Below are 21582 nucleotides of genomic sequence, written 5' to 3'. Positions count from 1 at the left end.
GTTTCCAGGCACAGAAAATACCCTCTTGCAATTGCATAAACGAAATCCTAGTAAAAATATCAGAAGAAGCTACTTTACTTTTACCAACGGGCAACGAGTTTATTTTCACAATTTACTGAGATTAATCAAACCAAAATTTAAAAATTACAAAAAAACGTAATTAAAACTCTTTTCCCGTGAGTCTTCTAAAATTCGATTTTTGTCTATGATTCGTCATTTATTTTAAATGTACCCAGAACTTTTTATTTTCTTTTGTTTTCAATCCCTTCCTTTTGAAATTTACAATTTCCCCAAAATAAACACAAAACCTCTCTAATTTATCAACCCTTCCCCCGCCACCGCCGTCGACACAATCTCCGCCACAAGCTCGCATGTAATCTCCATAAGTATCGATTCTCTCTGATATGGTTCTCTTAAGTCAATTCAAAATTTGATACGAAACGAAGGAACGAAGTCGATTGTTTCTGGAAAATTCGGAGGACATGGCGAATAGTAAGTACGAGTACGTGAAGTCCTTCGAAGTGGAAGACGAAGTTATGTTTCCCAATCTGATAGTCATCCGCATTGATGGCCTTGATTTTTCCAGGTACCAGCAAAATCTCTAATTCCAACAGTGATAATGCTGTGTACATTGTGAACGAGAGTGGTATAGAGTCTGCTTAGGTTATTTGGAACTTACTTGAATTGTGTGTGTGTGTGTGTGTGTGTCACAGTGTGTGTGTTTCCTTCTGATTTTTACTCCGTTTCACTTCTTAATTACTGTTAGATTCTCCCAAGTTCACAAGTTTGAGAAGCCTAATGATGAAACGGCTTTAAATTTGATGAATTCTTGTGCATCTGCTGTTTTGGAAGAATATCCCGATATAGTCTTTGCGTATGGATATAGCGACGAGTACAGGTACCATAGTCACTTGGATTTTGTTTACTTTGTCTTAGTTTTTGATTCGTACCTGTGACAATGTTTTCTTGTTTTCATATATCATTTGTAGCTTTGTTTTCAAGAAAACATCTAGATTCTACCAGAGACGAGCTAGGTAATGATCTGATTTATTATATTTGTTCTATGGTATTTGTACGATTTAGGAGATAAGTAGAGTTGTGTTGTGTTTAGTTTTCTTCTGTCTGTTTTTGACATCTACGGTTATATTATTTTGTTTGTTTCATATGCAGCAAGATTCTGTCTTTGGTAGCCTCATTTTTTGCTGCGGTCTATGTGAAGAAGTGGAAAGAGTTCTTTCCTCATAGAAAGTTAGAATATAGTCCTTCATTCGCTTCCAAAGTTGTAAGTTGTGCATCAATAGAGGTTCTTCAAGTTTACCTTGCGTGGAGACAACTTGACTGTAAGACCTCTAACATCTTGATCTACGTTCTGGACATTATTAATACTTGTTGGCGTTTGCATTTAGATCTTCTTACAGCTTCCATTTGTTTTGGTTGCAGGCCACATCAGTAATCAGTATGACACATGTTTTTGGATGTTAGTAAAAAGTGGAAAGACCTTAACTGAAACACATGAGATTTTGAAGGTGTGTTGTCTATGCTTTTCATTTTTCGTGAGAATTTATGTTGTTTTTCTTGTCCACGGTAAGTATTTAGCACTATGATCAGAAGTTTTGATATAGATTATGGTTCTTTACCTTTACCCTGGTTTAATACCTTGTAATCATATTATATTGTACGATCACACTACGTCCTATTGATACCTGCAGGATACTCAGAAACAACAGAGAAATGAGCTTCTTTTCCAGCAATTTGGTATTAATTATAAAATGCTTCCTGTATTGTTTCGTCAAGGATCATGCCTTTTTAAGACAAAGGTGATTTTTCTATTATATTATGCTTGCTTTGAGATGTGTAGAAATTTAGAGCTTTCAATTGGTAAGCTGGATCTTTATGAAGATCAGCAAGTTCATTTTATTTAGTGATTTTGATCGCTGTCCATTGTATGTTTTTGCATCATAAATATCAATTTCTTGAAATCTTGTAAATTTATATAGTCTTGTGTGGCCGCATCTTGCATGTTCAGTACAAATAAATAGTTAAATATGAAAGTCAGATGTTCTCTTGCTTCATATTGGTCAGGTTTAATGTGTATTTCGTTATGTGTAATATTTTTGTTGAATTTCTTCAGGTGGAAGAAACTGTAAAGCATGATGAGAATGGAAATCCTGTAAAACGATTGAGGAGAAGGGAAACTTTAGTTCATTCAGAAAGTATTGCCGGAAGAAGCTTTTGGAATGAGCACTCCTCTCTTCATAAGGATCTTGGACATTTTGCACAAGACATTGGCAAAATTGAACCGGATTATGTTAAGTCGTTTCAGTTTGAGAATAGATTATTACCTTTAACTTGGGTTGTGGTTAGGATTGATGGCTGCCATTTTCACAGGTAATATGCTTTTTAGTGTTTGTCTATTTTCATTGTTAGACAACGTGTCTTGCATAGAAGCCTTGGCCTTGTTAAAAATTTATGTTCCCTAGGATTTATTTCAGCTATAATGCTATATTACGAGTTTATACACATTTGATTGCTATGGTCGGCCTGTTTCGTACATTGAGATTGCTTTTGTGTAGTGCTGTAAATTGTGATTAAGTTAGTCAATGCTAGTATCACTTAGAATTGTGGAACTTATACTTGTCGTTAACCTCTTTGGCAAACAAAACACCTGCCTATTGGTTGAATAATTTACTATCGTTCTGTTGTAAGTGAATCTCATGGAGCTTGCTTGATTTTTGATAGATTCTCTGAAGTTCATGAATTTGAGAAGCCAAATGATGAGCAAGCTCTGAAACTTATGAGTTCATGTGCAGTGGCTGTTCTTGAGGAGTTTCAGGATATTTCCTTTGCTTATGGTGTTAGTGATGAGTACAGGTATGTAACTCTCAGCACCTTTATAATCAAGTTTACATTTCTTTGATATTAATCGAGTTCATCTGTGGTTTGCAGCTTTGTTCTGAGGAAGGAATCTGAGCTTTACAAAAGACAGTCCAGGTGAAAGACTGAAACTAGTTTTCTATGCCCTTAAGTTTATCTGTCTTATATTTTTTCTTGTTCTTTTCCACAGTTGACCATATAACTTAATTTCAAATATCTTATTGCAGCAAGATAATATCTGCAGTTGTATCCTTCTTTACGTCTACATACGTGATAAGATGGGAAGATTTCTTCCCTCACAAAGAATTGAAGTACCCTCCATCATTTGATGGACGAGCTGTATGCTATCCAACATCAGAGATTCTGCTGGATTATCTAGCTTGGAGACAAGTCGACTGTGAGTATTGTCTGATTAATGAATAATTCACTCGTCTTCTCTTGAGAGATAAAACCTTGATATCATCAAATAGTATCGTTAGTTTGAGTTGGATGCTCCTGTTCAGCAATTTTGTTTTGTCTTGCAGGCCACATCAATAATCAGTATAATACATGTTTCTGGATGCTTGTTAAGTCTGGAAAAAGCAAAACTCAAGCCCAAGATTACTTAAAGGTGCTTTGTTATATGTCGTCGTCTAGTAGCTGATGCTCGCTCTTAAGTTCATTGACTAAATTTTGGTTTGTCACTTACATTTGGGATTTGGCTCTGTTTCAGGGTACCCAAACACGAGAAAAAAACGAGTTACTTAGCCAGCAATTTGGAATTGAGTACAGCTCATTACCTTTAATCTTCCGCATGGGTTCTTCCGTTTTCCGCCTAAAGGTACTACTTTTGTTATCGTACTCCGCAATTTTTCTAGTGTTTTCTAGCATAGTCTTATTAGAGTGAAGAAAAGAAGGGTCCTCTAAAATTTATTTCTCTTTTGTTAGTTTTGATTTTAGAGTATTCTTGTCTATGCAGAGCATTCAAACAAACTGTCTAAATTAATTTTTACATTTAAAATAATGCAGGAACGTGTTACAGAGGAGAATGGAGTGGTTTCAGAAAAGCAAGTGGAAGAAGAAGTGGTCGTAGACCATTCTAACATTATAGACCAATGTTTCTGGCAACAACGTCCTCACATTCTTAGCTCCTAAAACAGGTATTCATTCGTAGTTTGGTACCAAAAAGGGTCTAAAGAGATAACCGAATGAGATTCAGGTCTTATTGTCATAAACCAAAGCTGAATTACAACCAAAAAAAAAAAAAAAAAAGTATTGAACCTAATGATCTACTCTTTTTTTTTTTAATACTCTTACTACTATATGTTTCCATTATTCAACAATTGTATCTATACATTTCTTTCAATTTGGCAGTTAAAAATTACAAGAAAGATTGTGTTATTAAATTTCCTTTGACTGGTAGGATAAGAAATGTTAGTGCTTTTATTGGTAAAATAAAATAGGTTGACCAGAGTGATATAAGGGGTACTATAGGTTGAATAAAGATTTCTAGTTACTATTGCACCATTGATCTTTCTGGAAACAAAAATTCATGAATCCATTTGTCTGTTGAAGGGCATTGATTGTAGTACCCAACTTATCGAATCACAAAGTCATATTCCTCTGTTTTTGTCCAACGCTAAGGAGCTGTGGAGTGAATAGACCTGTCAAGAAACCAACTCTCTCTCTCAGGGACTATTCTAAAGGACTCCACTGAAGGGAATGCACGACTTTTGTGGTCTTCCTCTTAAGGAAAGTTGTTGTCTTGTATTAAAAAAGTTCCTTTATTATTTTGTTTTGTAACTGTGGTGGGAAATTCTTGCTTATTTGGGAAGGGTATATGAACCAGAATCCTGATAATAGGAAGAAGATTTGGTGTGCGGAAATCGTGATAGAAGAACGTGATGATGGAGTTGAGAGGGTTGATGTTTTGCGTACCGTCCCTAGAATATGTCAGCTCTTGCAATGCCTCGTTGTCTCGGTTTGATTGAGTTGTAACCATGTATGATGTTCGAATTGTAGGATCTAACTGTAGTATCACTGAGTTAGGCCTTTATTATCTTTCTCTACACTTATATATATACACGGATCCCTTTTGGCTAAGTCGATGGAGAGTTTGAGCTTATTTTTGTTTGATAAAAAGGTTGATTCTTTCGTTTTACAGTTTGCCAAAATTGTAGATTATAAAGTTTTTTTTTTCCAATATGTAGTAGGACTTAATATGAAATTGTTGATCAGTTTAGAAAGAGGAGATGATCAATAGTAGCTACATTTTGTTAAACTAGCTACTACGGCTAATATAGTATGTCGATATAATTTGTCTAAACTCTTGTAATTTACGAATCCGATTCTTTGTGTTGTGCTATATCATCCTGGTAACTGAGTCTTTCTTTACTAACAAGTAGGGATCATCCTTCACGGACCAAACCTCATGACCAAACACATATTCTCCTCTTGTAAAAATCTCACCAAATGATCTTTCACACCTGATTTGAGTTTGGCTTCAGAAAGTTAAAACCATCTTCGTCAATAAATGGTGAGTAGTGTCTTCAACATTTTAAATGATGATTCTTCTATGTTCTGATAACAATGAAAACTTTACTATTGTCTCTCAACTACAATTGAAAACAAATGTACACATCAAACTGCAAATTCAATGTTATATATAAACAGAAGAAAAACACACTCCAATTGAACCATACAAAGAGAAATTGTGAAATATCCTTATTACATATTCCTAAATCACAGCTTTTGAGTAATGGAACTTTTAAGTGGTGACTACACTAGTCTAATTTACCAAAAGAATAAACAACCAAAGTTGTCAAGTTACAAGTCTACTAATATCTCTGACCCTTGTCTTTTGCTACTTGAGTTTTACACACATATCAGTGTTGTTGATCCTTAATGTTCTGTCTCCAACAGTGAAGAAGCGCTGATGCGGAATTGCAGATCTTTCTATCTTTGTGTTTTGTGAGACTCTCAAGCCTTAACATGATCCGTCTTGTTTCAGGAGCTGTTGCGCTGATGGAAAAATCCATGAGTAATGAGAGAGTGTCTACGCAGATTGATGCCTCTGCTTTAGCGGCCAGAAGTCCTTTTGCGTTAGCCACATCTGCAGATTTTTTGGCGATATCGAACAACTCCAACATCTCCGTTGAGTTCTTCTTCAAGGCTGGACATTGTTTAAGGTTTTGAGAATCTTTCAAAGGTGCCTGCTTCTTATTCATCTGGAGAGTTGTTCTTGATGTTGGTAAAACAGAGTTGCAAACTCCAGGCTTGTGCTTAATCTTTCCCGTTTCACGAGCCTTGGATCTAGGGTTTTCAGAAAGTTTCATCGGTAGAGACCTTGCTGCAACAGACTTGGAATTTTCTTCAGGCTTGTGCTTAATCATTCCCGTTCCATGAGCCTTGGATCTAGATCGAGCTTTGTTGCAAGTAGAAGAGTTTTGTCCGCTTGAGTAAAAAAGACTCTTCATCCACGAGTTGAAGAGGAGATTAGCTTCCATTCTCAACTTAGGGTTTTGATGATCTCTGAGACTCGCCAACGGAGGGATCGCATTGGAATCACAAAGATCTTTGACAGACGGATTCAAACTCTGCTTCATGTATCGTAGAATATCATAACAGCGATCATCCTCATGTGAATTCGCAGCTTTAATTGCAGAATATGCCCAGCGGTGAAGATCAGATGATCTTTCCTCCGTTGTAATCGCAATCTTCATCATCATCTTCTTCAATCAAGTGTTCCTCTGTTGAACGCTCCAAAACGTTGTAAGCTAGCTAGGGTTAAAACTCACACAAGAAGTTTATATCGGATAATGGAAAGATAGAGAGAGGCTGGCTTTAAGCGTGTATCTGATACCCTATTTATATAGACTGTAAGAGAAGAGACTTCAGAAAAAGGAAAATAAAAGGAAGTAGCTTCCTTTGATCCCAAGGAATTCACGGATGAAACAAAGTCTCAGGTAGAGACTTAAACCGACGTCGCGTTGAGACAATATTTCCTTTTCTCGTCTCGAGGGTAAATTCGTCAGATCAAGTATTTTAACGTTAACAAAATCATAATCAGACTAGGAGTACTTAAACAACATACACAAAAGATCTTCGTTGTTGCTTCATTAATTGCGTTTGTTACGTTGCCACTTGTCAAGTTAATTTCCAAATTTTTTTAACTTGGGTTATATTGTATTTTGATAAAATTTTGGGGGGCGATTTTAGAATTTAGTAGAAACACATGGGTATAATCTGAAAATTGATGAAGCTTGCTTTTTTTCTGTACACTTGGTGGGGGAAGTTTGTCTTCGTTGTTGTTGTTGGAGAGATACACTGAAAAAATCTGTGGACCTTTGATCAATGGGCGAGTCAATTCGATTCGTTTCAGTACAATGGCGGATACTGGCACCGATCATCATCGCTTTACTTTTATATATTCCGATTATTGTCTCGGGAAGTTTCTTTAAACCGTTCAACGTCAGCTACGACCACCGGGCTCTAATCATCGCCGGTAAGAGGCGTATGCTCGTATCCGCTGGAATTCACTACCCTCGAGCCACTCATCAAGTAACTAATCTCTTTAACATACCTTTTTGATTGAAAATTTCTGATTTTTGTTACTTGCTATTGATGTTTTGGTTGGATTGTTAAATAATCTTTGAAATTGGTGTTTTTTTTTTTTCAGATGTGGTCTGATCTCATTGAAAAGAGTAAAGAAGGTGGAGCTGATGTGATTCAAACTTATGTGTTTTGGAACGGGCATGAGCCTGTCAAGGGTCAGGTTAGCTTAATTTTTTATTTAACTCTTGTGTATATTGTCTTGATTCTTGTACTAGCTCCTCAGTGTTTTGATGATTTGATTTTCTATGGGTTGTTGTTTCAATATAACTTTGAAGGAAGATATGACCTTGTTAAATTTGTGAAGCTTATTGGATCAAGTGGTCTTTATCTCCATCTACGCATAGGTCCTTATGTTTGTGCTGAGTGCAACTTTGGGTAATTTGACACCCTGGGCGTTCGGCCATAACCGGACAACCCGAACCGGCCATGAATGATATTTTTGTTGAATTTCTTCAGGTGGAAGAAGCTGTAAAGCATGATGAGAATGGAAATCCTGTAAAACGATTTAGGAGAAGGGAAACTTTAGTGCATTCAGAAAGTATTGCCGGAAGAAGCTTTTGGAATGAGCACTCCTCTCTTCATAAGGATCTTGGACATTTTGCGCAAGACATTGGCAAAATTGACCCGGATTATGTTAAGTCGTTTCAGTTTGAGAATAGATTAGTACCTTTAACTTGGGTTGTGGTTAGGATTGATGGCTGCCATTTTCACAGGTAATATGATTTTTAGTGTCTGTCTATTTTCATTGTTAGACAACGTGTCTTGCATAGAAGCCTTGGCCTTGTTAAAAATTTATGTTCCCTAGGATTTGTTTCAGCGATAATGCTATATTACGAGTTTATACACATTTGATTGCTATGGTCGGCCTGTTTCGTACATTGAGATTGCTTTTGTGTAGTGCTGTAAATTGTGATTAAATTAGGCAATGCTAGTATCACTTACAGAGAAGTTGAATTGTGGAACTTATACAGTCGTTGACCTCTTTGGCAAACAAAACACCTGCCTATTGCTTGAATAATTACTATGGTTCTGTTGTAAGTGAATCTCATGGAGCTTGCTTGATTTTTGATAGATTCTCTGAAGTTCATGAATTTGAGAAGCCAAATGATGAGCAAGCTCTGAAACTTATGAATTCGTGTGCAGTGGCTGTTCTTGAGGAGTTTCAGGATATTGTCTTTGCCTATGGTGTTAGTGATGAGTACAGGTATGTAACTCTCAGCACCTTTAAATCAACGTTACATTTCTTTGATGTTAATTGAGTTCATCTGTGGTTTGCAGCTTTGTTCTGAGTAAGGAATCTGAGCTTTACAAAAGACAGTCCAGGTGAAACTAGTTTTCTATGCCCTTAAGTTTCTATGTGGAGAATAAATTTATCTGTCTTTCCTATATTTTTTTCTTGTTCTTTTCCACTGTTAACCATATAACTTAATTTCAAATATCTATCTTATTGCAGTAAGATAGTATCTGCAATTGTATCCTTCTTTACGTCTACATACGTGATAAGATGGGAAGATTTCTTCCCTCACAAAGAATTGAAGTATCCTCCGTCATTTGATGGACGAGCTGTATGCTATCCAACATCAGAGATTCTCCTGGATTACCTAGCTTGGAGACAAGTCGACTGTGAGTATTGTGTGTTATAATAATTCACTCGTCTTCTCTTGAGAGATAAAACCTTGATATCATCAAATAGTATCGTTAGTTTGAGTTGGATGCTCTTGTTCAGCAATTTTCTTTTGTCTTGCAGGCCACATCAATAATCAGTACAATACATGTTTCTGGATGCTTGTTAAGTCTGGAAAAAGCAAAACTCAAGCCCAAGATTACTTAAAGGTGCTTTGTTATATGTCGTCGTCTAGTAGCCAATGCTCGCTCTTAAGTTCATTGACTAAATGGTTTGTCACTTATGTGTGGGATTTGGCTCTGTTTCAGGGTACCCAAACACGAGAAAAAAAACGAGTTACTTAGCCAGCAATTTGGAATTGAGTACAATTCATTACCTTTAGTCTTCCGCATGGGTTCTTCTGTTTTCCGCCTAAAGGTACTACTTTGGTTATCTTACTCCGAATATTATTCTAGTGTTTTCTAGCATAATCTTATTAGAGTGAAGAAAAGAAGGGGTCCTCTAAAATTTATTTCTCTTTTGTCAGTTTTGATTTTAGAGTGTTCTTGTCTCTGCAGAGCATTCAAACAATTTTAGTTTTACATTTAAAATCATGCAGGAACGTGTAACAGAGGAGAATGGAGAAGTTTCAGGCAAGCAAGTGGAAGAAGAAGTGGTCATAGACCATTCTAACATTATCGACCAATGTTTCTGGCAACAACGTCCTCACATTCTTAGCTCCTAAAACAGGTATTCATTCGTAGTTTGGTACCAAAAAGAGATAACCGAATCAGATTCAGGTCTTATTGTCATAAACCAAAGCTGAATTAGAACCAAAAAAAAAAAAAAGTATTGAACCGAATGGTCTACTTTTTTTTTTGAATACTCTTACTATATGTTTCCATTATTCAACAATTGTATCTATACATTATCCTAATTTCTTTCAATTTGGCAGTTAAAAATTACAAGAAAGATTGTGTTATTAAATTTCCTTTGACTGGTAGGAGAAGATATGTTAGTGCTTTTTTTGGTAAAATAAAATAGGTTGACTAAAGTGATATAAGGGGTAAATAAAATCTCTTCCAAAAAATTGACTGATATGTTTCTTTAATTATAAGGTAAGTTAATGGATTTGCATACCAAATATACATACTGCTCTATATACTCAAAAACTTAATTTGACCACAAAATTTGTATTATAGTAAAATCTCATTCCTAGTAAAACAGTATTTTACTTTAATTTCAAGAGGAATCTCCCTATTTTCACTTAATTTGTATTTATAAAAAACATCCATAATTAGTAATAGAATCAAAGAGATTTTTATTAATAAAGAAACTTTTAATTAAATTCAACAAAAAAAAAACTTTCGAATAAGAGTTTTATTTTTACTTCAACCATAGGGGAAAGGAAATAAAATAACCTTTTCACCGTTTGTTCAAAGAAACAACAAAACTGTAAGCGTTACCTCCGTCGACGATCAGACGATTCTGCTATTGGCTTAATAGCTCGTAACGTTTCCTCTCTCTCCGTCCTTCAAAACCTTCAAATTTACCGATTCAGTTGTGATCCCTGTCGTGAAATGGAGCTGACGGATATGCCGTCGGAGCCGGAGGTTCAATCTGGAGAGGAACTCATTCACATGGACAGAGTAGTGATTGTTGAGAAGGAAGAGTGTATCGGGGAGGAAGAAGATAGCGACGACGGTTCAGTGAATACCGGAGACGAGTCGATCGGTGATAATAGTGGTGAAGATGATATCTGCGGTGATGGTGTAGCGAATGCGGTGGAGGAGACGAGGGAGAAGTTGGAGGTGCCTGAGGAATTTGCGAAAAGCGTTATGGTTCTAACGTGCGATTCCACAGTTGAAGGTGGATTTTGTGATGTGTACTTGGTTGGTACTGCTCATGTATCACAGGTATACTATCCTTGTTTGGTTCCATAATCATAAATTGCTCTTCAGAATTGAATGGTTTTGATTTATTGAATGAAATATTGAGGAAGATAGGGTTTACGTACTTGAGATATGTTTCGTTGTTTCTGCTCTGTTGCAGCCTCCTTGTTTGCAACTCTTTTCCTTGTTTTTTTCATGTTTTCATTTTTTTCGTTTGGTAGGAATCATGTCGAGAAGTTGAAGCTGTAATAAGCTCCTTGAAACCACAGGTTCTTCTCCTAAACAGTTCGTTGAAAACGTACTGTAGTGTTATTATATATCTTCAATGTTTGTATCTAGCTCTTAGAATTTGTCTGATGATTTCAGGTCGTCTTCGTGGAGTTATGTACAAGTCGATTGTCTATTCTCAACCCTCAGCCTTCGAAGGAGGTTCTTATTTTGTCCAATTCAGTTTACTTAGCATTTTATGGTCATCTACGGTCACCATAGTTATCTATGGTTTTATTAGCTCTTCTATCCATTTTTTTTAATTCTGGCATGGTGTGATTTTTTTGTTTTTTTTTGTTTTCCAGGCGCCGTCTCTGATGGAAATGATAGGCATGTGGAAGGGGAACCACAACCTATTTGGAATAGTTTACGGATGGTTTCTTGCAAAGGCATGCTTCGTCCTTGGTTTAGATTTTCTTTGATTTGTAGCTTAAGTGGAATTTCCATACCAATAGTTTATTTACCCATGGCTTTTTTATGTTTAGATGGCCAATAAGCTTGAGGTTTTTCCTGGTGCTGAGTTTCGTGTGGCATGTGAAGAGGCAATGAAAAATGGTGGAAAGGTGGTTTTTGGGGATCGTCCAGTACAGGTGATCTCGCTTTGGTGTTCACATATTAGTTTTAAATCTTTCTTAATAGAAATGTTATGAATTGCAATCTCTGACATATGTTTGATTCTGGTTTTTTTTTTTTTTAAAATTGTGTTCCAGTGAGTAATACAATTTCTTTTGTATTTGTTGAAGCAGATCACGTTAACGAGAACATGGGGTAAGATGCCTTTATGGCACAAAATAAAACTACTGTATGGCATAGTGTTTCAAGCTGTCTTTCTGCCGGATTCTGAAGAACTTGAGAAGATGGTAAAATAAAGTCATTTGCTTCCTTTTTTCCATTTAAGTGATTCAGTAAGTGTTATTGTGTAAATATATCAGTGACGATAAAAATTGGATGGCTTTATTTTAGCTGAAAGACATGAACGATGTGGATATGCTGACATTGGTGATTCAAGAAATGAGCAAGGAATTCCCATCACTCATGGAGACACTTGTGCATGAGCGTGATAAGTTAGTGTTCTATTCCTCTCTAATATAACACCAGTTATTAGATTCTCTTTGTTTGATTTCGCATTTTAGATATCAAGGTGCTCATTCATCATCAAAATATTGGAAAATGTCAACAGTTCATCTGACTTGGGGTACCCTGATTTTTTTTTTCCTAATCTGTTTGCAAAAATTGCATTGTATCTCAGGTACATGGCATCTTTATTGTTCAGAGTTGCAAGTGAGCATAGTTCGGTCGTGGCAGTTGTTGGTAGAGGGCATCTTCAAGGTATCAAGAAGAACTGGAAACAACCTATAAATGTTAGTAACAATTTTCTCTTCAGTATACAAAATTTGATTTGAAAAACAAATGCCATAAACAGAGTTTATTGTTTACCATCATTGTTGTACTAATTAATGGTATTTTACAGATGAAGGAGCTGCTGGAGTTACCGACAAATAATTCAACTTATACTTTGAAGAATATTCTAAGATATGCGGTGGTTGTAGTCGCCGCCGGGGTGGCCATAATTGCCGGCATGCATCATCATAATAAGTAAATAATCTCAAAGGTAAGAGTGAGTTTCTCATGAGGAGAATAAAAACGTAGGCAAAAATAACAGATGATGACATAAATTTCAATAACTGTTATAAACTTATGCTGTCATGGCTTTATGGATCTGTGGTTTTAGGATGAATAATTTCACCAGAAGCTATATATACAAATCACTTATTTCCCTTCTCAACTCAACTACTAATTTTTTATTATTTGAAATCATAATTTTCTTATGTCTCATAATAAAATCTGAAGTTTTTTAATTTACAGATATATCTATTATTATTTTGTAAGTTTCTATTATTTTTCCTATTTATTAATTCCACTGAACTACCCAATCGAATCTCATGCCAAATTCAGTTACTATCACGAACAGAACCATAGTGTTATAACAGATGCAACACACACACACACAAGACCCAAGTCACCCAACTAAACATTCAAAAATGAATTATCATGAATATCTTATGCATTCCAACAACTTGCATTCTCCACTATATATATGTGTATATAGGTATTATTATTACTATTTTTTTCTTTTCTTTTTTCCTGTGTGTATATAATATACATGTGGCATTGTGGAATCATCATAGTTCTTTCTTCCCATAAACATACAAAACACACAATATTTGAATCTGAAAATATGATAGTGTCAATTGTTTCTTACAGCCAAGAATTCACCATGGAAATTAACGAGCAAGAATCTGTGTTGGAGATCAAGAAACGCTTAGGACAGTTTCTTCAGGTTCCAACATCTTCTTTAACTCTCTTTGTCTCTTGTTGGGAACTCCTCGACGGTCTCGATATGGAAGATTATCCGATCATCTCTGACGGCACCAGAATCGACCTCACCGTAACTCCTTTTTTCACGGCACCGTCTTTTATTATCCCCGCCGCTAAAAAAATCCACGTCACAGTCAAGTTCCCGTCAAAGCAATTCACTGTCGAAGTAGACAGAACAGAAACGGTAACCGTAACGTGTTTACGTCCCGATCTTATAACAGGGTTTTGAGTTTCCTTGATTAACAAGATACAAATGTTTCGCAGGTGAGTAGCTTGAAGGATAAGATTCACATTGTGGAGAACACACCAATAAAGCGAATGCAGTTGTACTATTCCGGAATTGAGCTAGCGGACGATTATCGAAACCTAGACGAATACGGAATCAGTGAATTCTCAGAGATAGTGGTGTTCCTCAAGTCAATCAACCGTGCGAAAGACGTCGCTCCGGTGAGGAAACTGTGTTTCTTGGTGCAGACGTCATCAAGTTTATTCAACGGTGCGAGGATCCCTGTCGAGATTAACGAAACTTGTACTATCTCGGAGATGAGAGAAGGGTTACAAGCTAACAAGACGTTGCCAAGAGACGAGTATATATTCGTACACAAGCAACGGATTATGCGAGAGAATTGTAGCCTTCGTTGGCATGGTGTTGAAAATGGTGACACTCTTTTCGTGTTTAAAGGGTGTATTAGTCCTGGAGGGTACTGAGATTTACAAAATTTAAGATAAGTATTCGAATAAATCCCTCTCAAAGAACTCATACTATGTAATGTAGTGTAGAGGTATTCATGGGAGGGTTTGATAGGATTATACTTTTTTAAACATTCATGGAATATAATTAAGTTTTAATGGAAGGGTTTAAGGTTAAGAAAACAAGTTGATGTTAGTGATTTGTACTACTAAGATTGATGTGTCCAAACTCGGATTCAAACTTATGTGATGTATGTTGACAACAACAACAAAAAAAAAACAAAGTCTTGATCAACAGCAACAAAATTTTTTTTTGAAAAGCACTGAATATTATGATTTTTTTAATAACACAATGATATGATAAGTTTTCAAAATTAAGGTCAATAGATAATCAAGTAAATATTTATTTAAATCCAAATGTTAGTTAACTGGTAATACAATACAATGGGTGAATCCTACAAGTTTAAGATGTTATGGTCGGTTTATTGGATCTCTAAGAAAGTTGTTGAATATTCCATGACTCTATGTTAAAAATGACTGATGTAATTGGTTAAGTATAATCATTTTTTTATAATGTATATAGCATTTTCAGTAACTTATATGCATAATATTTGGTCAGTTAGTTAACAATAAATGTGTTTATATAAAAGATTGAGAATTAAAAGATAGTGCGACTACTACCGGATATATGGACCCTATAAGATGTTACAATCTACTTGTTGAATCACTAGGAAATGTGTAATGTTTTGTTGAAAATAAACATTTTTTATGTAAATAAGATAATTATCTACTAGTTAACAAAAATGTGTTTGTTCCTAAGAAAAACTAATTGAGAATTAATTATAGTGCGACTATCACAAATTCACAATAGGTGGACCCTATAACTTATGTTACAACTTATTTGTTAAATCACTAAGAAAAGTCATCGGGTATCTAAGCATGTTAATATGTTATTTAGAAATTTACTAATGTAATGTTTTATAAAGTGTATATAAACCCTTTTTTTAGGTAGATAATAGTACCTTTTTTTCTAGCTAGTAGTGATATAGACAATAATATTATTTAGTTAACAAAAAAATGTTAAAGATGTAACTGACCAGCCGGTTTTTCCGGTTAACTGGATTCCCTAGCCGCCGGAAATGGCCAAGTATATTTGACTATTTGAGGATCCACCTCTGTCTCATGGAGAATGGCTTTTGTTCTTTCTTCACAGAGAAGAAGAAGACGAAACAAAAGAGACTAGACACAACAAAATCAAAATCAATTTTATTTTATTTTATTAAGCTGGTAACCTAAAACAAGCTTCGGTTGGTTGCTTGTATACGAAGAAAATACATAAACAAAGATAATCACAAAAACAAAACAAATAAAAATGGAATAGTTAAAACAAATCTCAAATCAGATCAAGAAACTCTATCTTTCCTCTCTTTGTTATCTCCTTCTTCACCCTCTATTGCTTCCTCTTTAACACCATTATCGTCCTTTGCTTTGTCTCCATTCTCCTCCTTCTCTTCTTCTTTTTCATCTTCAACTTTCTCATCTCTACCTTCTTCTTCTTCTTCACTTTTCATCTCCTTGTCATCCTCCTCCTCCCCGTTTATATTCTCTTCTTCATTTCTTCTTCTACTCTCTGCGTCCGAAGACACCTCCTCCATAGGATCATCATCTTCTCCTCCTCCGTTAGATCTCTTCTCTTCCTCAGAAACCAAATCAGGATGCTTAAAGAACAAATACATGTGAGACCATTCTCCCATTTCCAAATCTCTTAACCTCGTTTCATCTTCATCCTCCATCACCATCCTTCTCTCCCCTTCATCTCCTATCACAAGAATCAAACGCGTCACCGGTAATTTCACCTCAGCGGAGACCTTCTCCTTCAACTCCTTGACCGTCGCATCCTCACTCACGTCCGTATCTATGAACGTTCCCGTTATTATCTCCACACTCACCTTCATTCTTTGATCTCTCTCCACCAAATCTTATGATTTTGGTTGTAAAGACAAATATATTCATATCTTCTTTTCTACTGTTTCTTTGTTTTATTTTGTTTTTGGTTTTTTTTTTTTTTTTTGGCAATGGTTTTTTGGTATTAAGATCTTGCTATGTTTGAAAACATGAACTAACCAAACACAAAGCATGCGGTTTTCGTTTTCAATTTTATGGAAATTATATTAGTATCTTGTTTTATTTCATTTTTTGTTGCGGATATCTTGCAACTAAATTTTTATTAAAAAAAATGTTTTGACTAAGTAGGATTCTTCCACAAAATCTATCTCCTCAAGTTTAGGGAACTAATTAACGAAAATAAATAAAATTTAGGGAACCATATGATGATTCTACTTCTAATTCTTACATAGATTTTACGAAAAGAAACATAATTACGGTAAATAACTCTGGTTTTTTTTTTTTTGTATGTAATCCTCATCAGAAGTTTATCCAAACGAACAGAGATAATATCCTCATAAAATTTTGTACCTAACAACCAAGGATCGTTAAAAAAGAAAAAAGAAAAAAAATAACCAAGGATCGTTTATTTTCTATTTTCTATATACCCTCATAAAACTTAATTACTGGATTGTTTAATTTCTATTTTCTATTTTCTATATCGCCCTCGACGTCGATGAATTTATAGCGTGGGTCGTAATGAATTTATGACTTGGGCTTATTTATGGGATCTTCTCCATATATATATTTTTCCGGAAAATAATAAAAATAAATGTCAGAAGTGGGGTTTGAACCCACGCCCTCGTAAGAGGACCAGAACTTAAGTCTGGCGCCTTAGACCACTCGGCCATCCTGACTTCTCCATATTTCTTAGACGCTTCAGTTTAAAAATTTGATGCCGGGGGATTAGTAAGGCATACCACAGTATTAAGAGGGAATCATATTTGCCTAGTTGGCAAAGAAGCTGTGTGTTATTACACATGCATACTTAAAATGTACATAGGGGTACATATCTAGTGGGTTTAATATTGGATCACTAATATGTAACAAGTTGGATTAATTCATTTTTAAAGTGTGAATTAATTAATATCATTTGTTCATTATACAGTATAATGTTTGGTCTTAAACATGATTACTTGAACATATTCTCTAATCAAAATTCTTTTTTTCCAGTAGTTCTATTGCATCTTGGATATATCTGCAAGTTTTTAGATAATATTTTCTAACAAAAAGTATAATTAGAATGATTTTTAAGAGTGACACATTCTAAAAGAAAAACGAGACTGCAAATTTAGATTACAGGTAACATCGTAAAACTAATCAAGTAGTGGGTGTGAGATTTTGGATGAGACATATTCAGAATCTTCAAAACTCAAAACTTTACTGGTTAAAACAATATTGTAGCATGCAACTCTGTATGTTTACACTTTCATATTCTAAGTGGTTTATTGTGGTCCAATCATAATTAATGATAGATAATTAGTCATGAACGTTAGAGTCTGGTACATAATTTAATTTATTTAATCATGGTTACACATTGTGAGGAGTTGGAATAGTACATTTTAACAATCATCTACATCATGTTTCTTCTGTTTGCCTACCTCATCATGCATATGTTAAGTTCCAAATACACAATTGAAAGCTACTTTTGTATTTATATCCTTAATAAATTAAATTTAAAGAAAAAAACATAGTAAGAAAAGCTACTTTTGTATTTATATCTTTAATTAAGGATAAGAAAGTTGAAAACTGAAAGGTGTAAATCAAACATTTCAACATTTGTATAGCTAATGAGTCATATGAAACTAATGTATACACACATATCACGTCCAAAAAATAGACAAAAAAACGTACACATATGACACGTGTTCAGGCAAGCATGCTTATTTCATGAAGGGTAAATAAAAAACCACAAACTACAAACTGTCACTTGGCTGTAATTAAAATTTTAAATAGCTGTTAGCAAAAAAAAGTTTAATGTTAGGGCCACAAATTAATTAGCTGTACGTGCGTTACCAATGGAGACTGGAGAGGCAAACAAAAAATATTAACTATGTCTTAAGGTGGTTTACAAACATAATTATTTCAGTTGGTATTTAGTTGCACTATTGATTTGTTTAAATGAACTACAGCCAAAAAAAAAATCTTTATAGTATTGTATTCCCAAGTGTGAGAGATATCGTCAATTACTATGAAACAATGTAATTGTTTTGCTTAATAAAGTACAGTAAAAATATGAAAGTTACCAGGTAAATCGAACCATGTTAAATTATTATTAACAATATGAATCATGTATGATTTATAAACAAAAATCAAATATCATTTTCAACTTAGAATATTTTATTTTGGTATATCATCAAATTTAATTATTTAATATTATTGATAATTTTTTCGAATTTGTATCACTCGAGCTACCGGATTGACGATGGCTTAATCTCAATAGATTGGATATTTATTTGGTCAATTTCACATTTGAATTAAATTTCTATTTTTATTATAAATTTTAATATATGAAATTAATTTTAACTTTGACTATGAAATTAATTTTTTTGGTCAAATTTATATTAGATGGTAAATTAGCTAAAAAGAAATTGTATGACCAACAACCAGAATTAGTAGCTTTATCTTTGTGTTTATCTAGTGTCAGTCGTTACTCGTTAGGCTTCTATCCATATTTTGATGTTATTACAATTACTTAATTTTGATAATGCATTGACTAGCTATTACAATTATTTAATAAGTTAGGTACCCGCGAGTCGAACTTTTTTTTGATGAAAATTTGTAATAATTTTTTTTATTATTATGTTATTTTAATCCGTGCTGGTATAAAATATTGATAAAATTTATAGTTGTTGATTTTATTCGATTAGATTTTTAAAATCCTAGCTGTTAATTTTTTAATAAGATTTTTTCTTTTCAAATACAAATTAGTTTAGATTCGAATATATTTTATTTAATTTTGTAAATTTAGTTTAATTTAATCTGTCAACGTTTTTTTGTTTATTAATAATTAATAAAGATTAATTAATTAATTAAAATTTTACTATTGACAATTGAATGTAAGTTTTTACAAATTTTAAGGTTAGTTTCATATTTATACTTTCCAATTAATATAGTAGGATTGTACGGAATTATCGTCTACTGATTTTTCAATATATTTAACAAATATTAATGATCGATCTAGCCAATAATTATATTATGGATTTTTTAAAAGACATTCTCTTTCATGTTTCACTCTCTTTATACAGTTATAAACAAACTATAGATTCAATAAAAGCATAAATTTGTCGTTTGTGTAATTTATTCCGTACAGAATATAGATATCATTATTGACTAGATCGATCAATATTGTGCATCTCTAACATACAAATACTAATTGATGGCAAATATGTATAATTTATCATATATAAGACTAAAATGACAAGAAAGTGTTTTTTTTTTTTAAAAACTATAGGATCATTTTCACTAGGAATTTTAAACATGAAAAGTTAACAATTATTACAATTTTTCTCTTAGGCAGAGCCGTGCCAAGAGTTACATGGACCAGAAGCGGTACTTAAAAAAAGCCTTAATTCAAAAAAAAGTATCAAAACAGACAAAAGCCATGAAATTTACAAACCAGATTTAGAAACCAAACATGAAAAATATTTAGTCTTTTCTATTATTTTAACTGAAGAAGAAGAAAAAAAAGTAACACATAGCAAAAAGATAAGATGAAAGGTTTAAACGATCGTGATTCTCTTTTCTCTTCTGTAATATAAATAAAATTTTCTATTTAGACATAATATAATTAACAAACATAAAAAATGAGGGTCTTAAAATTCTTTTAAAAATAAAAGGCCGGAATGTTTATTTTTTTTTGTACATAGCCACGGCTCTGCTCTTGGGCTCATACCATCACTACAAGAAAATAATTGTATTAAGACGAAATATTTAGTCACAATACAAAGTATCTAGTCACAATATAAACATTGTTACGAATTTATGACAATTTTTGAATGGTTGCAATACAATGGTCACAAATTTTTATTTGTAACAAAAACGTCACAAGAGTTGCAACGAATATATTAGTAACCATTTTGTCATCAATAACTACGACACCAAAAAGTAACAAAACTGTCTTAATTACATACTAACAAAACGTCTTTAAATCGTCACAATTCGTGTTTAAAATAACGTTTTAATTATGTATCTGATTGTTACGAAACTATAGTCTCAAATGGTCACAAATGATAATTAGAAATTTGTCGCAAAATTTTAACAAATACTCAAAAATCATGATATTTTGTGACTATCATAATGTCCAATTTTATCATTAGAAGTTATTTTCAAATGGTGTTAATAATAAAAATTCATTGCATATGATAAAAATTATAACAAAAAAATCAATCTCAAAACAATATTATTTTTTAAATTTATTATCATACAAATTTTTTATAATCATAAACATTAGATATACATTATAAGCTATCTTTATTCTTACAAAAAAAAAAATCACAAATTCATCCAGATGAACATATTCGATGATAACTTCCATGTTATAACTCCTATGGAAACGATTTCAGGCTTTCTAGAAAGGTAAGACTCAGATCTTTCCAACGGTTGGTAGATCCGCTTCTGGTTCAATTTGTAGCAGTGGGAAATGATTTCACAAGATGACTGATGTTAATTCGCGAATCTGCGCAGAATAGGTTTGAGAAAACATGTATAACTTTTAATTTACAAAAGGGGTTACAAAATCCTTTGGGGAAAACTTACATCTATGGGTTGAAAAATTGCTCACCAAAATTCGTCCATAAAAGAGTCCGTTTACCCCTTATTTTCCACCATCTCCTAGAACATGTAAGATCTGTCCTTAATCTCAATTGTGGCTCCTTGTTCTCTTTCTCTCAAATGGTTCACTCTCTCTCTCTCTAGGTTATGGAGGCACGAAATTATAAAGAATAAAACCCTAATCATCTCTTAAATAAGTCTTGTTAAATTAGGGTTAGAGACTTGGCTTAATGGGCTTTGTATAAATGACATAACAATTTATACATTTTTATGACTAAAGTTTACTCATTTTTATGTCACAAACTTTGACTTGCATATCTTTTATAAGTTCATAACTAATTTGCAACAACATATTGGTCACAATGTAGTCATAAGAGTGACGATTAATATTATCGTAGCATATTCGTCACTAATTGTGACAAACTTTTGTTACTGAGTTTTTTCGTCATAATATAGTGACGAAAATACTATGAATTTGTTACAAATAAACTTAGTCATAATATCGTATTTAAAGTGTCACAAATTTGTGACGGAAATTTTTTGTCTCAAAAATACGTCTCAATAAAC

General features: G+C 33.6%; 5 protein-coding genes, 1 long non-coding RNA gene, 1 other non-coding gene and 1 pseudogene across 17 annotated transcripts; 4 read left to right on the top strand and 4 right to left on the bottom strand.

Annotated features, from left to right (window-relative positions):
• The first annotated feature begins 215 nt into the window (after positions 1-215).
• LOC104786354 (tRNA(His) guanylyltransferase 2) lies at positions 216-4995 on the top strand. 8 transcript variants are annotated; one of them, XR_015556583.1, is made up of 15 exons: positions 250-586; positions 767-898; positions 990-1034; positions 1171-1340; positions 1441-1526; positions 1710-1817; positions 2132-2388; positions 2740-2871; positions 2947-2991; positions 3102-3271; positions 3399-3484; positions 3587-3694; positions 3883-4013; positions 4498-4609; positions 4703-4995. XR_015556583.1 is itself a non-coding variant. In XM_010511736.3 (14 exons), exons 1-13 carry the CDS (start codon positions 483-485, stop codon positions 4006-4008), a joined length of 1569 nt encoding a protein of 522 aa, XP_010510038.2. In that variant the 5' UTR covers positions 216-482; the 3' UTR covers positions 4009-4013; positions 4429-4995. The 8 variants fall into 8 exon arrangements, 2 of the variants coding, with proteins under 2 accessions (XP_010510038.2, XP_010510039.2); XR_015556582.1 differs by having other exon boundaries at positions 4429-4609; XR_015556587.1 differs by having other exon boundaries at positions 255-586; positions 2811-2871.
• A 743-nt stretch (positions 4996-5738) lies between these two features.
• LOC147943449 (uncharacterized) lies at positions 5739-6359 on the bottom strand. The gene has a single exon (XM_087512245.1). It carries the CDS (start codon positions 6357-6359, stop codon positions 5739-5741), a length of 621 nt encoding a protein of 206 aa, XP_087368371.1.
• Positions 6360-7123: 764 nt separating this feature from the next.
• Positions 7124-10042, top strand: LOC104786351 (tRNA(His) guanylyltransferase 2-like; annotated as a pseudogene). Its single transcript, XR_015556588.1, has 9 exons — positions 7124-7413; positions 7532-7627; positions 7924-8180; positions 8540-8671; positions 8746-8790; positions 8921-9090; positions 9215-9300; positions 9400-9508; positions 9690-10042. The product of XR_015556588.1 is annotated as a tRNA(His) guanylyltransferase 2-like (transcript).
• LOC104786352 (uncharacterized) lies at positions 9690-13015 on the top strand. 2 transcript variants are annotated; one of them, XM_087449712.1, is made up of 10 exons: positions 9690-9820; positions 10513-10986; positions 11184-11231; positions 11329-11391; positions 11535-11618; positions 11715-11819; positions 11976-12089; positions 12193-12293; positions 12479-12590; positions 12701-13015. In XM_087449712.1, exons 2-10 carry the CDS (start codon positions 10651-10653, stop codon positions 12827-12829), a joined length of 1092 nt encoding a protein of 363 aa, XP_087305838.1. In that variant the 5' UTR covers positions 9690-9820; positions 10513-10650; the 3' UTR covers positions 12830-13015. The 2 variants fall into 2 exon arrangements, with proteins under 2 accessions (XP_087305838.1, XP_010510035.2); XM_010511733.2 differs by having other exon boundaries at positions 9691-9820; positions 10632-10986.
• A 453-nt stretch (positions 13016-13468) lies between these two features.
• Positions 13469-14481, top strand: LOC104786353 (polyubiquitin-like). Its single transcript, XM_010511735.3, has 2 exons — positions 13469-13792; positions 13873-14481. The coding sequence occupies exons 1-2, from the start codon at positions 13469-13471 to the stop codon at positions 14314-14316; spliced, it is 768 nt and encodes a 255-aa protein (XP_010510037.2). The 3' UTR covers positions 14317-14481.
• Positions 14482-15550: 1069 nt separating this feature from the next.
• LOC104789081 (uncharacterized) lies at positions 15551-16352 on the bottom strand. Its single transcript, XM_010514830.2, has one exon. The coding sequence runs from the start codon at positions 16251-16253 to the stop codon at positions 15702-15704; it is 552 nt and encodes a 183-aa protein (XP_010513132.2). The 5' UTR covers positions 16254-16352; the 3' UTR covers positions 15551-15701.
• A 663-nt stretch (positions 16353-17015) lies between these two features.
• TRNAL-UAA (transfer RNA leucine (anticodon UAA)) lies at positions 17016-17099 on the bottom strand. The gene has a single exon. It is a non-coding gene; the product is annotated as a tRNA-Leu (tRNA).
• A 3528-nt stretch (positions 17100-20627) lies between these two features.
• Positions 20628-21176, bottom strand: LOC147943448 (uncharacterized). Of its 2 annotated transcripts, none has more exons than XR_015598537.1 (2): positions 21001-21176; positions 20628-20920 (listed from the first exon to the last, which is right to left on the bottom strand). It is a non-coding gene; the product is annotated as an uncharacterized LOC147943448 (long non-coding RNA). The 2 variants fall into 2 exon arrangements; XR_015598538.1 differs by having other exon boundaries at positions 21026-21152.
• Between the last annotated feature and the right edge of the window lie 406 nt (positions 21177-21582).

Source organism: Camelina sativa, chromosome 5 (genome assembly GCF_030686135.1).
Source record: "Camelina sativa cultivar CO46 ecotype springtype chromosome 5, ASM3068613v1".
Lineage (NCBI taxonomy): Eukaryota > Viridiplantae > Streptophyta > Magnoliopsida > Brassicales > Brassicaceae > Camelina > Camelina sativa.
The sequence above is the reverse complement of the archived record's forward strand: the minus strand, read 5'-3'. Positions and strand labels throughout refer to the sequence as shown.

Coding starts and splice junctions, on each gene's coding strand:
- LOC104786353 (XM_010511735.3), top strand. CDS start 13,469: ATGATAGTGTCAATTGTTTCTTACAGCCAAGAATTCACCATGGAAATT. Junction 13,793..13,872: donor AAGTAGACAGAACAGAAACG/GTAACCGTAACG, acceptor AATGTTTCGCAG/GTGAGTAGCTTGAAGGATAA.
- LOC147943449 (XM_087512245.1), bottom strand. CDS start 6,359: ATGGAAGCTAATCTCCTCTTCAACTCGTGGATGAAGAGTCTTTTTTAC.
- LOC104789081 (XM_010514830.2), bottom strand. CDS start 16,253: ATGAAGGTGAGTGTGGAGATAATAACGGGAACGTTCATAGATACGGAC.
- LOC104786352 (XM_087449712.1), top strand. CDS start 10,651: ATGGAGCTGACGGATATGCCGTCGGAGCCGGAGGTTCAATCTGGAGAG. Junction 10,987..11,183: donor GTACTGCTCATGTATCACAG/GTATACTATCCT, acceptor TTCGTTTGGTAG/GAATCATGTCGAGAAGTTGA. Junction 11,619..11,714: donor ACGGATGGTTTCTTGCAAAG/GCATGCTTCGTC, acceptor TTTTATGTTTAG/ATGGCCAATAAGCTTGAGGT.
- LOC104786354 (XM_010511736.3), top strand. CDS start 483: ATGGCGAATAGTAAGTACGAGTACGTGAAGTCCTTCGAAGTGGAAGAC. Junction 1,527..1,709: donor AAACACATGAGATTTTGAAG/GTGTGTTGTCTA, acceptor TGATACCTGCAG/GATACTCAGAAACAACAGAG. Junction 2,872..2,946: donor GGTGTTAGTGATGAGTACAG/GTATGTAACTCT, acceptor TGTGGTTTGCAG/CTTTGTTCTGAGGAAGGAAT.